At 40.9% G+C, this 14,221-nt stretch overlaps 1 protein-coding gene across 3 annotated transcripts; it reads left to right on the top strand.

Moving 5' to 3' along the window:
• The first annotated feature begins 321 nt into the window (after positions 1-321).
• Positions 322-14,148, top strand: LOC125286470 (transcriptional regulator ATRX-like). 3 transcript variants are annotated; one of them, XM_048231606.1, is made up of 12 exons: positions 322-523; positions 5,714-5,826; positions 7,902-7,966; positions 8,292-8,359; positions 9,419-9,534; positions 9,641-9,748; positions 9,831-9,937; positions 10,029-10,096; positions 10,186-11,225; positions 11,482-11,588; positions 11,712-11,779; positions 12,142-14,148. In XM_048231606.1, the coding sequence occupies exons 1-12, from the start codon at positions 504-506 to the stop codon at positions 12,668-12,670; spliced, it is 2,409 nt and encodes an 802-aa protein (XP_048087563.1). In that variant the 5' UTR covers positions 322-503; the 3' UTR covers positions 12,671-14,148. The 3 variants fall into 3 exon arrangements, with proteins under 3 accessions (XP_048087563.1, XP_048087556.1, XP_048087547.1); XM_048231599.1 differs by lacking the exon at positions 322-523 and adding an exon at positions 4,859-5,295 and having other exon boundaries at positions 9,641-9,721; XM_048231590.1 differs by lacking the exon at positions 322-523 and adding an exon at positions 4,860-5,295.
• Positions 14,149-14,221: the final 73 nt, after the last annotated feature.

The raw sequence follows: 14,221 nt of genomic DNA, 5'->3' as shown, positions 1-14,221 counted from the left end.
GTGAACACACAGTTAAGGCCCCTATACACATAGAAGCGACAACAGCACTGGCACAGCACTCTGAACCCATACTTTCAATGGCTTGCATGGCACAACAACGGTTTGCCGCTGCACTGAGCCAAGTGTCATTTTGCTGCTCTTGCACTGAATGTAAGTGTAGCATCAATATGAGGTAATACTGGTAAGTGATTAGTAAAAGGCCATTATTTCTCATCCATGTCTTCACCTTCATAGCATCTAGCATCCTTCCTTGAGTCCTTCCTGTTTTTGTGGGAGGGGCTAAGACGTAGCGAAGGAAGGGAGGGGGGGAGGAATGGCAAATAATGGACACACAAGTACCCACACTCATCCAAATTGCCCAGGAGTTGAAAGAAGGCAGTTAGCATTAGCTAGCTTGATAACGGTGGGATTTTCTGCACCGTATCACCTAATGAAAGTATTTGCACCTAAACAACCTAAACAGATGAACATCATCTAAGAGACGTGTTTGAAAGTAGCTGAAAATGTCAACAGATATTCTCAGGTATGGACAATATTTTACCTAATGTTAGCCAGCTAGCTAACTTGCTAAACCTAGCTACCTCTCTGTCTGGATAGTTTATGATGTCAAGCTTTTTCAGGTCTTCGTTAAATTAAGTTCAGCCTCTAACGATTTGGTTTATTTGTGCAATGTCTGACACTTGGTTAAGATTTTTGGAGTGTGGTAGCCAGCTCTGGCTCTATTGAGAATCTGAAGACTATCAATAGCCGTCTTGCTACTTATCGATGCTAACGGTAGCTCTCCTAGGTAGCTAAATAAAGAGGCAAGTTAACCGTTACTACATTACTGGGACGTATAGGTTTTCATATTTTAATAAGATAAGTTACCTGGTAGTGCTCATTTGGAGACATACAGAGACCACATTAGCATTAGAGATTTGGGTATTGTTATATTGCGACTGTCATCAGCTCAGTCATGGGTAATTTGAGCCATGCTATTTCAGTTAGACAACTACAGTAAGCTTACTATCGTAACTTCAAACCAGACTATTCCAACATCACGGTCAATTTAAAATTGTTGCTAGAGATCAACTTGATCCCTTGGTGTTCTGGTATTTTCCGTATGGAATTGTTAGGAAATAACGAAATTAATGGGGGGGATATTGAACAGCACGATCGCAGTAGGACACTTCACGAGTAAAGCATTCTGTATTCTTTGGACGTAGGCCTACATTTCGCCTGATCGATTCATTTCAGCATCATCCTATTTAATGCCAAGATGAAGTTCAGTGGTCCTGTTACACAGATAATTAAACATGGTATTAGGACCAAGCATTATTCCGAATAGCATCACGACAAACTACGTGGTGCTTTAAAATAGTTTTTTGTGCCTTTGTACTGAAACAACATTGAATGAAAGGTTATTTGCTATCTCAAATCAGGTCACAGCTGTTCGATTCTGATGATGCTGTAACGAAATAATTCTCCCACAATCTGGTCTAGGCTCTTGTTAGGTGGACATTTTGTCGGTTTGCTGCCATTTCAGGCCATCCTTAAAAATATTTTTGTTTGCAGTAACAGCCAAAAAAAATTAAAAATGGGTCGGTAGGTAGGTCAATATTTTTTTTTTCTCAAGATTCAAAGTAAAAAAAAAAGTACAATTTTGGTCATGGTGATTACGTAGGAATGAATTTACACAAATGTGCATATCGTGACGTAACTGACTGGGTCTTCAACCTGTGCCTTCAGGCGCACCATTGCAAACCTCATTCTGATGCAGGTTATATAGACCAGCCTTTCTCAAACTTCTTTGACCTGAGGCCCGGTCATGGCAGACTTTTGGGTCATAGGGCTCATCTACATGTACCCAGAAAGAAGGCTACAATAGCTCTTGGCCACGTTATATTGAAATTTGACTATGCAATACTCAATGCTATACAGTGTATTATACAGTCTCTGCTCTGTTTCTAAGGAAGTTCCAAAAAAACAACGTCGTTCTATTAAGTTTCGTTAAATAAATAAATAGCCTTCCAACAGGTTGAAGCGGAGCTTTGATACCAACGTTATCGATTAGTTTCAGTTTCTCTCGCGCAGACGCATATTGAATGAATGCTCATACCACCACTTAATTGTAGGGCTCCATGTTTAATGACATCGATAGCAGAAACGTTTGTTTTCTTTTTTCGTCGATCCGCGGTTTCTTGATCAACTGCTCAGCAAATTATCAGATGAAGCACCGGGCCTAATTTCACTCCACGACTCCGCGGACCAGCAGTCTCCATGTTGCGGACCCATATTTTGAGAAATGCTGAATAGACCACAACCAATTTCAATACTCCGACACGGTCACCGTTAGACTAGGGGGAGGAGGGATGAGAAAAGATCTGGCCACAGTTCTTCCAGAACTTCGTGCCAAGTAAAAGCGTTATCAGTTTGTGTGAATGAAACGAAGCGTAGGCCATAGTGTGACATGCGTAAAACCAATGGTGTAGAGATGACGCCACAGGTTTTTTTTTTTTAAGTGAGCCACGTTTGCATGTAGGCAATTTATATTCACAATACTTGGGCCTACTAAAATAAATATTATTTTATTGCATTTGTATTGGTTGTTTAGAGTAAAAAAAAAAAACAATCGGTCGGTATTAGCATAAGTTTTTACAACCGGCAAGTCGGTCGGACTAAAAAGGGGAAAAAATAAATATTTGGGTCAGTTCTAAATTGACAGGGTCGGTCGGGTTACGGCAAACGAAAATATTTTTAAGGATGGCCTCATATAGCTCGCTCAATATCCTATCAGATAACCTAGTATAAATTCCATAGATTTGAGTAGATTCTGACCTTTTCAACAGTACTACTATTTGTTCTGGTATGTGAAGAGTCTTCAGTTTCACCCACAGGATTTTGTGGATAGTAGGCCAAGCATGCCAACGTGTAGGCTACAGCCATTTATAGTGTGCATGTTTCCCCTCTATGCCTTAAAGGGAAAGTCCAGGTCTATAAATCGTGGAATTATTTTTGGATGATAACTAGTGTAAATTTGTGCAATGAAAATGCTTTTGTTGTGGAGGTGAAGGATTAATAACAGGCAAAAACTATCTCCAAAGAGCTATATCTACTGACAAGGTAATGTTTAATTTTTTACGATTCTCGCGAGATTTGTCGGGCCACCGTTCTTGAAGTAACGTGGCTGGTTTTCTAGGTAGAGACTTGCTTTTTATTGATCAAAATTCAACATACAAAAACTCGTAAGGACATAACAAAGCTTATTACTTGCTACATCTATGCTGTGCTAGATTAACGATTTGCCTATTAAAAGTTTGTCTACCATCAAATTGCCTTCGTAAAGGTGGAAATATTGCACAGTGTACCTTTAACTAGGCTAAAAAAAAAAAACTTTACACCTCTACTAAAGGTTCTCTGCAGTCAAACGAAAGTATTTTTACCTTTGTAAGTGTAGAAAGTCAATTACTTGATCAATTACTTGATCGGAAAATATCGCGGGTGCGGGCGGCGGGTCAAAAATTGACAAAGCACTTCTTTTCACTTTGGTTCTCACTTAGTTATTAATAATGTAGGCTACAGAACATAAAGTGCAACAAACCTTCTTGCAATCTCTCTTAACTGCATAAAACAGGTTAAGATATGATTAGTCTACAAGACCTTCCATCTTCTCTTCCCCTCTCCCTCTCACACAGGCGTGTGACAGAGGGTGCGCTGCAACCTGCCGCTGCTAGATTCAGATTCAATTAATCCAACATGCTAGCGAGCCAAGCCTAGAGCAACAACTCTTTGTTGAAGCATATAGCCTACAGTGCAAATTCTTCTTGTTTCAGTGTTTAGTTCATAAGAAAGCATTGTCTCTACCTCAATATGAACTACAAAGAATAGCCTAGGCTATAGACCCTTTCAACAATAAAAACAAAAACAATGCTTGAACGTTCTATTTGGGTCCCAATCTACTTCCTCTGCATTAAGATAACATATGGAATGTTAAAAAGGAAGTCTTGTGGGGCCAACTATGATGCTGATAATGGAACTCTTGAAAGGGTCTATAGGCACATTGTTGTTTTTTTTGTCGTGTTGGGTTCGGGTCGACTCTCCTGTCGGGTCGGGTGGGTGCAGATGTTAAAAAACCTTAACCCGTGCAACACTATTGGCTGCAAAGATTATACAGACTGGTACGATTGACTGACACATGTGCGCATGTGTGCCTCAACATCACCCAAAATGCTTGATTGCATTCTCCACATTTCTAGCTAAATTTTCCTGTACAACATCAGTATTTTTGTTTAGGGAATCTTTTGTAAATTGCTTTACAATTACCGTCAGGCCTCGTTGAATGCCTTCGTCTCGCCTCAGCTTACGGCCATTCAGTCCTTCGTCACATTATTTTTAAAACGTGCATCTTTTTCTCTCTAGTTCTCTTGCAGGTAGCCTCCCGAGCATTTGCTCTGCTGCCGGCTTGTGCCTCGACATCGTCCAAAGTGCTTGATTGCATTGCATTCTCCACATTTCTAGCTAACCACATTTCTAGCATGTACCACATCAGCATTTTTGTTCAGTTAATCTTTTGTAAATTGCTTTACAATGACTGTCGGGCCCTACTCGGCCGCCTTCGTTATTGCCCAGCTCGCCTCAGCTTGCCATTTACTCCTTCGTCTTCATTAACATTCCCGGTAGAATTCTCAATCTTTTTGGCCTCTGTGTCCAGTTACATAGTCTGTCTGTTCTTGGTTTTTGTCAAATAAATTTCTAAATAAATGTGACTTATAGTCTGGTGCGACTTATATGTTTTTTTTTCCTCTTCATGATGCATTTTTTGACTGATGCGACTTATAGTCCGGAAAATACGGTATGTGTTGGAGAATAATATAAAATCCATTGCAAGGTGCCATATGTAGTTTTTTCCCCCTACAGATATCCACTAAGTTAGCATGCAAATCAGCTAGCACAGGGCCGGCACTCTTGTATTACCACTTTGTATTCAGTGCAATGGTACAATGCTAGTCAATATAATAGTGGAGTGTGACTCGATTCCTACAGAATTACAGGAAGGCTACACCGGGCGCGTAACTGAAGCGGTCTGTTCGCGCAAGCGTCTGCTGCATCAATTAGCTTCCACTATAATCATGCATACATCAAGAAAAATTACACCAGTCTTCTTTTTTTTCAGTATATTTTTTTTTTGTCTTTATTGGGACAGGACAGTGAAGAGTGACAGGAAGTAAGTGGGAGAGAGAGATGGGGTGGGAATCGGGAAATGACCGCAGGTCGGATTCCAACCTGGGTCCCCGTTGGCATTCGGACCCATACATGGTACGGGCACTGTAGCCTGCTGCACCACAGCGCCCCCCCATTACACCAGTCTTCTAAAACTATTTTTATCAGTGTTTCCCATACATTGACTTATTTGTGGTGGCCCACCACAATATCAACATTGACCACCAAACAGTGATTTTCCAGGTTGTACTAAATTGTGCTAAAATCTGGGTAGCATCATAACCACGCTGTGCTAAATTGTTAAAAACTGTTGCATTCAAGTTAATTCTGCAAACCATTCACCACGAATGGAATTCAATTCTCTGGGAAACACTGTCTATGTTCTGTGAACAGAATGCTTCAGTTGCGTACCCGGTGTAGCCTGGGTGTTACACAATAGCTCCTTTTAATGACCTTCAAATACCATGAAATAGATGTGATTTTGATGTGACATGAAAACGACTGTGTTTTACAGCCCAGAGCCTAGATATGGAAAATTGAACGTGCTGGTCACAAAACTTCAGGAGTTTCTGTCTCATGTGGCTGATGAACAAGATGAAGATGTGCCATTACCACAACATCTGAATGGTAAGGTTCACCCTGTTATGCTAGGAGAACACTTACACCTCATGTATGGCACTGACTTTTCAAAAGGATGATTGTAAAAGCAGCAGCAAAAAATCTATCAAAAAACACGCATAAACCTTACAAACACCACCACGCTCTGAAGTGCCTTTTGTAAAAAAAGGCTGCGTCTCTGCCTTGATGCAGAAACTGAGATCTCTTTCTCTGAAGATGACATGAAATAAAGCTTGAAGCTAAAGCCTGACGGGTTGGGTGCTCATTAAAGGCTAATTCCGGTATTTAGCACTTGGAGTCCCTTTTCTGGTTTGTTTTTAGGTGAACTGGAGTGATTGACACCGAACTTTTGACGATGGGTCCTGTCTCGACTTTTCTGACTCGTTTTGAATCGCCTTTGACTACTTCAGAGTGGCTGCCTATGGGCATGCACAAACATGTCCTTAAAACAACCCTTAACGTTCGTTTTCAAAACTGTGCAACTCACCGAGTGGTTAGTGGTGTTCGTTGATGTTCCAAAACAAGTAGCATAGCGAAATACAGTTTCTGTCGTGTTTTATTTGGCATTTTGTAAAATCTTATCGATTTATGTTAGAAGACTTATTGCATGTTGATATTACTGCGCCACTGGAAACGGAAACAGGGGCTGTTTATATTTGGTTGTAGTCTTTCCGCGAGACCTTCTTTTACTGTCTATGCTTCAGGCTCAAATATTGAGCGGAAGTTTATACGCGGTTGTGAGGTATCTGAAAAAATAGTTCCACAATAGCAAATAACACAGCTGGAAATCATAAATCATACAATACATTTTTAATAATCAACAAACACCACTAACCACTTAGAGAGTTGCACAGTTTTGAAAATGAGGGTTGTTTTAAGGACATGTTTGTGCATGCCCATAGGCAGCCACTCTGAAGCAGTAAAGGTGATTCAAAACGAGTCAGAAAAGTTGAGACAGGACCAATAGTCAACATTTCGGTGTCCACCACTCTAGTTCATCCCAAACAAACCAGAAAAGAGACTCTGGGCCAGATGTACGTACATTTGCGAACGTAGCGTTATCAGCGCCATGGACACACCGCAGATTGCGAGCGCTGTCAGTGAAAGTAAGACATGCGAAAGGCCAACGAAAGTTAAGGTTGCTTTTGGTAGTACAAATACTTTCACCACAAAAACTGGTGTTCTAAATAGCGATTCTGTTGTCTTTGAAAAGTTCTCTTATTGGACGATTGAACTGCAATGTGGATTAACACCTGCTTTTACAAGGCGGAAGTATTTAGGCGCAGAATAGGCGCGCTTTCAGGAGCAGTCTTTGTACATACCGCTGAATACATAACTAGGCTCTTTACTCTTCCCCTCCCATCTTTTACGCTTAAACTCCCACTTTCCCCTGGATCCTCCCATGAATGCATATGCATGACATGACAATCGCAATCTGCCACTTTCAGCTCCCGCGACAGGCAGTTTGAGCTTTTACATCATTGCGGCCTGTTTGTACATACCTCGCAATGATTTTACACGCACATTGCGAAACAAATACGCCTGAAATGGGCGCAAAAGCGTTAGTACATCTGGCCCTCAAAGTGCTAAATACCGGAATTATCCTTTAAGAGATCACTTACCTTTTGCTCCCAATGCTCTGTGATTCTCTCTTGAGACGCTCAATCAAGCATTGTAATTTTTTGTTAGGTCTTTTTTTGTTGTTGTTGGTAGTGGTGAAAATCCAAACAGAAAACACAGGCAAAAGATGGCAATCCATGTTTGCCCAACTCATACAGAAACACAAATAAGAGAGACAGCAGGCCTCTACTCCAGTGAGGCTACAGATATGGCCTAAATTGACCTAATTATGAGCCAAGGCTGCAGGACAGGTGTGGTTTTACCCATTAGCCACAGGTAGTGGCTTAATCAGTGCTTCCCCTACCATGTGACCTGCTCCAACTAATTCAGTGTCTCAGCCTTGAATTTACAAAAATAACACATGGAAAATCAGGACGAAAAAGTTTCAGTATGGACTAGGGGGTTTAAAAGACAGTTTAGAGAAAGACAAGATATTAATGATCTTTCTTTCACCCATGTTTAAGGTTTGGTGGCTGCCAATTCCATAGTGTCCCAGGAAACTGACCAAACTTTAAAGGAGGAGACGCTGGTATGTACCATTTACCCTGCTTTTCTTAGGGATTTACAAATAATATAAGCAAATTTTATAAGCATTAATATTCAAAGCTCTATTGTAATGTATGTGTTGACCAGATGAAAGCATGTGTATTTAGTTCTTTCATATCGCTACTGATAAGTGTTACAGTCCAGATATTGTTTTGAACTTTTATTTCAGAGCATTATGCTGTTGGATTTTTTTAAATAATTGATTAAACATTAGAGCCGTGGCTTCTCAAATAAAAAACAAATTAAGTGCAATTGAATACCTTTACTCCAGAAGATCTTTTAGATAGATTATTTGTTGTATTCTACAGCCCAGTTGCTCTAATGAGACGAAGCAACTTCATGAGACCAGACAGCCTCCCAATGCTCGTTCCAGGAGGTGAGCTACTCTTTTGATAGATGAACTAGAAGACATATACTTGAATATGAATAATGTTTATGCATTGTATGCAAGAGTTAAGTAATTACTGATCTATGGTAATTTATTGTGTGTCTCTCTAACAGGCTGTCAGAACAGGGGCATTTTTACAAATTACAAATTGCATGATTCACCAGCATGTGCAAGAAAACATTCCAATGAATTCTGTGCATTTTGTTTATATTTTTTAAACATGTTATTGTACTTCCAGGCCCTGGAATGTAGACAAAAGCCTCAAAAGCAGCAAACATAAAATCAAGATTCATAGACTGAATAGGAACATTGGGGAGAAAAATCTTTAATGAGAATTACAATACTGTTAATGATAAAGTCAAGCATATCTAGCAACCAGAATTGTTACATTCTTGTGATCTGTACTCAGTGGCGCTGAAATTCCTTCAACCTTTTTTTTTTCTCTCTGGTTTAGGTTTTGGTTAGCTACTACTAGCACAGACTTCTCAACTCTTTCACTCACTATCACATCATCAAGCAACTAATTGAGCTATATCGCTACCTCTGTTGTAGTTAAAGAATGCCACACCTTTGAAATACTCCATTGGTGGAGTTGTAAGCCCAGTTGATCGGGCATTTCTTACAGCGACAGTGGAAGATATTTCACTACAAAACACGCTTTCAAATCGTCAGAGCTCATAATTTGATTGCATGTCTAGCATGTTATTTCGAATTTTTAGTCGTCACCGTACATAAAAATTCTCAGTCATCTTCAACACCAAAAGCTAGAACATCTTGGGACATGTTAAGACATATCTTATGTTAACAGGAAAAATGTCCTCTTCTTTGCTAACTTGCTGAGTTAAAATTGTCAGCTTTGGATAGTTTCAGGACGTAAGATATAATATATGGTTACTCTGTGAAGGTGCCCTTACATGCTGTTGTATTTCTCTGCACAGATTCAAACATGAATCGACTTTGGTGAGCAAGCAGCCCTATGCTGCCTAGCACTACTAAGGCTATCACTGCTACTGCTAAGTTCTAATGGAAATTGACATCTGAATATAGGAAGCCCTTGATAGTGGTCAGACACACTGGTCAGGACGAGTCGGACTGTTCCTCGGACAGTAGAAGCATCGCATCCAACGACTCCAGTGATCTAAACCTCGACTTTCTCCCAAAAGGTTTGGCACTTCTCTTACACTGCTTGTTGGAAGTTTGATCACCTATAGCAAATAATGTTCTATGGCAGTGTCATGCATTTCAGTTCAACCTTGCAAATCTTCTTAGGGACGGTTGTGGTGAGACCGCAGCCTGTGGAGGACGATGGGGATGAGTTCAGAGGTCCAGAATTTGGCAGCAAAACACGAAGTAAACAGAATAGATTGATCAAACAAAGTGAGTTTTTGTCTAAAACATAACCACAAGCAAATAAACAGGCAAAAAATAAACAAGGGCCTTAACGTATGCATTTGTTTAGACTTTGATTACCAGGTAGTAAGCTGTACGGCTTGTGGACAGCAGGTCAATCACTTCCAGAAGGACTCTGTCTACAGACATCCAGCCCTCAAAGTGCTCATCTGCAAGGTAATTTGCGTAGTGACATACAAGAGAAATGCAGAGAAAAAGTGAATAATTGTGAAGTTAGCAAGAATGATGTATGGTTGTCTCGTTTCAGTCTTGTTTCAGATACTACATGAGCGATGACATCAGCAAGGATGCCGATGGGACTGATGCCCAATGCAGGTACATAAGGTCACTTAATGTGCTGGTGAACACGATTGCTTATGTTTCCTAAAACTTTGCATTTAACACATATGCCCCTGTTTGTTTAGATGGTGCGCTGAGGGAGGCAATCTGATTTGTTGTGACTACTGCACCAATGCCTTCTGTAAAAAGTGTGTGTTGCGCAACTTTGGACGTAAAGAGCTGTCCGTCATCATGGACGCTGATAAGAAATGGCACTGTTATGTGTGTTGCCCTGAGCCTCTTGTGAAGCTGGTCATGGCTTGTGACGCTACCCTTCAGAATCTCCACAATTGTGGTACAAGAAGGGGGCGCCTGGACCCGCAGAGAGGGAAAATTTTGGATCAAAAGGGTCAGCATCACCAGACTCAAGATGGTCAGTCCTTCTCTCTCTCCTCTGGCCTTTTGCAAAGGACTCAGCGCCTGATTGAGATGACTATGGCACTCAACCAGTCATTTGTGCAGTTTATGGAAGGCTGCGAGGAGGACAGCAGTGACGAAGAGGAAGACAGAACCCTTAAACTGAGGGACTACTCCAATGTTCCCATAGACCTACAGAACGCCTATGATGCCTTGCAACAGGCGGTAGAAATGGAGCTTCGTAGAAGTGGACAGGAGGACCTGAGGACGCTGTACCCTTCCAACGAGCAAGAGCAGCCTGCATCCAAGGTCAAGGATGGTCAAACGTCTGCTATGGGAGATGACCAAGAGAATGAAAGAGACATTCAACCAATGGACGAGGAGAGCAGGTGCTCGCTATGGGTACAGCAGACGCCTCCCCAGTCATCATCTACTGACGCTAGCATGGAGGGAAGTGGCATGTTTGAGTCGGACAAGAGCTCATCCCCTGACCTTGAAATGACCAGCATGAAGAAGAGCATGCCTCAAGGCCAGTCCTCCTCTCCTTCTTACTCCTCATCCTCCTCCTCTTCCACACTGACCCCGCGAGTGAAGCCAAGGCCGAGGGGAAGGGGACGCCCCCGTAAACACCCCCCCAAATTACAGAGACCAGTGGAGCCCTCATCTCACAGCTCTTCGAGTGAGACAGGGGGGTGTGCCTCCGAGAGCGGCTGTGACAGTGATTTCAAAGACCAGCAGACCACAACCAAAGGGGTTTCCTCACTGACTAGTGAGTTCCGATTACACTTAAGATTTTCAGCCTTTGTCACAATGAACCAGTAAAGCAGTGTTGTGATACTGCTGTTCCTAACTGTGTCTTCAGGTTTAGTGAAAAGTAATTCAACTCCGATATTCCTATCATGAAAAAAAAAAAAGCAGTTAGGTATAGTGAATATCAGGAGTGTGTATATACTGTATGCATATCTCTACATGGTCTGCTGACATAAAATTGAGTGTGACAAGACATTTTTTGTTGTTGCCCATAGACTTTTATCTGCAGACCGTCAACTGCACTGCTTGTGGACAGCAAATGAATCACTTTCAGTGGGATGCCATGTACAGACACCCAGCGCTCAGAGTGCTTATCTGCAAGGTAAGTTGTTTGGGTGTGTAAAACAGGAAAACAACGAAAGATCTAGGCAAAACATGAACTGGCTCAATACCTTTTAGCAAAAAAAAAAAAACAGTAATGATGAATGGGTGTCTTTTATTTTAGTCTTGTTACAGTTACTACATGAGCGATGACATCAGCAAGGATGTGGATGGGACAGATGAACAGTGCAGGTATGGTAAAACGCTTAAGACTTAAAACTGTTATAATGCACTGTTGATATTTCAAATATATTCATATATTTATGTCACTATACGTCACTTATGTTGTGCAAACTACATGATGATCTCAAGATATTAGAAATAGTTTTAGTTGAAACCTGGCTATAGAGCTATATATTTTAACAGCTATGTCCAGCAGTGCCACTGCTAGCTCTCTATAGATAGTAGTCTGGAGATGCTCCACTACAAATCCTTGAAGCTTGACCAATGTTGAGTGCAAATCCTTACCTGTAAGCTAACCATAAGATTGTAAGCTTATATTTTCGAATAAGTGTTTACTTAAACACAATCTCCTTTTCTGTGCTTATGTCTAGGTGGTGTGCTGAAGGGGGGAACCTTATTTGCTGCGACTACTGCACAAATGCCTTCTGTAAAAAGTGTATTTTACGCAACTTTGGACGTAAAGCACTCTCAGCCATCTTGTATGCAGGCAAAAAATGGCATTGCTACGTCTGCAACCCGGAGGCATTAGTGGGCCCGGTCCTGGCTTGTGACGCTACCTTAGAGAGCCTTCATAACTATGGCACTAAAAGGGCTCGTCTGGACCCTCAAAGAACCGACATTTTTGTCCAGAAGGGTCCATTTGGCCATACTCAGGATTTCTTTGTCTCCGTTCACCTCTCTGAGAGGAACCAGCGTCTCGTTGAGATGACCACGGCACTTAATGAGTCCTATATGCAATTCATGCAGAGCTTCCAAGAGGTCAACTTTGATGACGAGGAGGAGAGGACAATGAAACTCAAAGCATACTTTCATATTCTCGTAGACCTTAAGAAGGCCCATGATGCCTTAAAGAGCACTGTGGAAGCAGAAATCCAGAGATGCCCGCTTAAAGGCCCATAAACCACAGACTTACTATGCCCAAAAAGAATAGGATGGAACAAATACAACTGACGTGAAACAAATGGAATTGAACATGTATCTGTTATAAGTATAGGCTGACCAATTTGTGGAGAGCTAGAACTGAGAGCTTTTTTGGATGACCTTTTCCATTTCATTCCATTGACCCTGAAAAAAGATAGCCTCTCATAGTCTGTTGAAATATTATGGGATAGTCTTATTATAACTCCGTTGCCTCTAGTTTGTGTATGGAAACGGCAAGTGAAAATGGCAGACACAATCAATATAGTTGTAGCATTGAAAAACTTAAATGACCAAAGCCAGCTATGCAGCTCCATAAAAAGTGGCCGACGCCAAATCCTACAACATTTTCACTCAGAAATCACTTGTATATCACAATTCGAACAGTCTAAAATGCATTCTAAAAAAATCTCTGATCAAAATGAATGGTGGCTATAGCAACATAATGATCTACTTGAGAGCTCTGTGAGGAAATGGGACCTCTATAGAATAAACAGTATAAGGTTGCCAGGGATTAAGGGTTACATGTACAGAAGAAAAAAATCTTCACCATCCTTTATTCTCAACCTTTACTGTTGCACCGTAAGTCACATACAGGTCATAAAAGCACAGCATTGCAATGTATTATGAATGGTTTAATTCAGTCCCTTGGATGAACATTACCGTGCCATTTTTTCATATTTATTAAGTCAAGCTTACTGGGCAGTTTCAAGCCCTTTGTTCCATGTTTCGGTTGCCAAACTAGAGCCCCAAAGTGTTTGAGGTACAAGTATTCATTTGAGTACTAACTCCTGGTTGTCACTTAGGACTGTGTGTTCAGAGTTCGGGGTGAATTGTTGTTTATTATCCCTCACAATGCCTGCGGTCACTTTGTCCCCAACTTGTTTTTGTTGTCTCTCAATGTGTTAAATTAATTCTAACTTATTTTGGAATGAATACCCTAAATATTCATATTTAATGTAAATTTCATGTAATCATGGAACTCCAGGTCTCCGCTGCAGATTTGGCTAATATCAGTGAACCTGCGGGTGGCCATAAAATGTTTTGTTATGTCCTCTGAAATGTTTCTTTCCCATTGTGGCTTTTGTTGTGGAACCATCTGTGTGAACCTTGAAAGTTTCTCCTTACTTTGTTTCACCTTGCCAGTAGATCGATTTGAGAATAATCATGAGATTGATCATGATTCACCACAGAGCTCTTATAGTTGACGTTTTTGTGTGTGCAAAAAAGAAATCAAGAAGGGAGGCCCACAGCTCATGCATACTGGGATTATCTTGCCTTAACAAAGAGGACAAGATGCACACTCAATGGCTGTATGACTCTTGATTTGAGATTTGAGATGGATTTTGATAAAGTGATAGACATTTCCACAAGCCTGAGTGGTATGGTGGCATTTTTTCCAGATTTACCAAACATACAAAGTATCTGTTTTGAAAGTTCAATAAACAACTTAGTTGGTATTGTGTGCAGTGTGGTGTTAATTGTGGCTAACACTTTGTATGGTTGTTGAGTGTGACCATAACATTTCTATTA

The sequence above is a fragment of the Alosa alosa genome, chromosome 2 (genome assembly GCF_017589495.1).
Source record: "Alosa alosa isolate M-15738 ecotype Scorff River chromosome 2, AALO_Geno_1.1, whole genome shotgun sequence".
NCBI classification, from domain to species: domain Eukaryota; kingdom Metazoa; phylum Chordata; class Actinopteri; order Clupeiformes; family Clupeidae; genus Alosa; species Alosa alosa.
This window is presented reverse-complemented; position numbering and strand designations above follow the sequence as displayed.

What these genes read in the sequence shown, in the direction of transcription:
- LOC125286470 (XM_048231590.1), top strand. Translation starts at nt 5,240, where the DNA reads ATGACCGCAGGTCGGATTCCAACCTGGGTCCCCGTTGGCATTCGGACC. An exon ending in ATTACCACAACATCTGAATG is followed by an intron (nt 5,827 to 7,901) that starts GTAAGGTTCACC and finishes CCCATGTTTAAG; the next exon opens with GTTTGGTGGCTGCCAATTCC. An exon ending in CCCAATGCTCGTTCCAGGAG is followed by an intron (nt 8,360 to 9,418) that starts GTGAGCTACTCT and finishes ATCTGAATATAG; the next exon opens with GAAGCCCTTGATAGTGGTCA.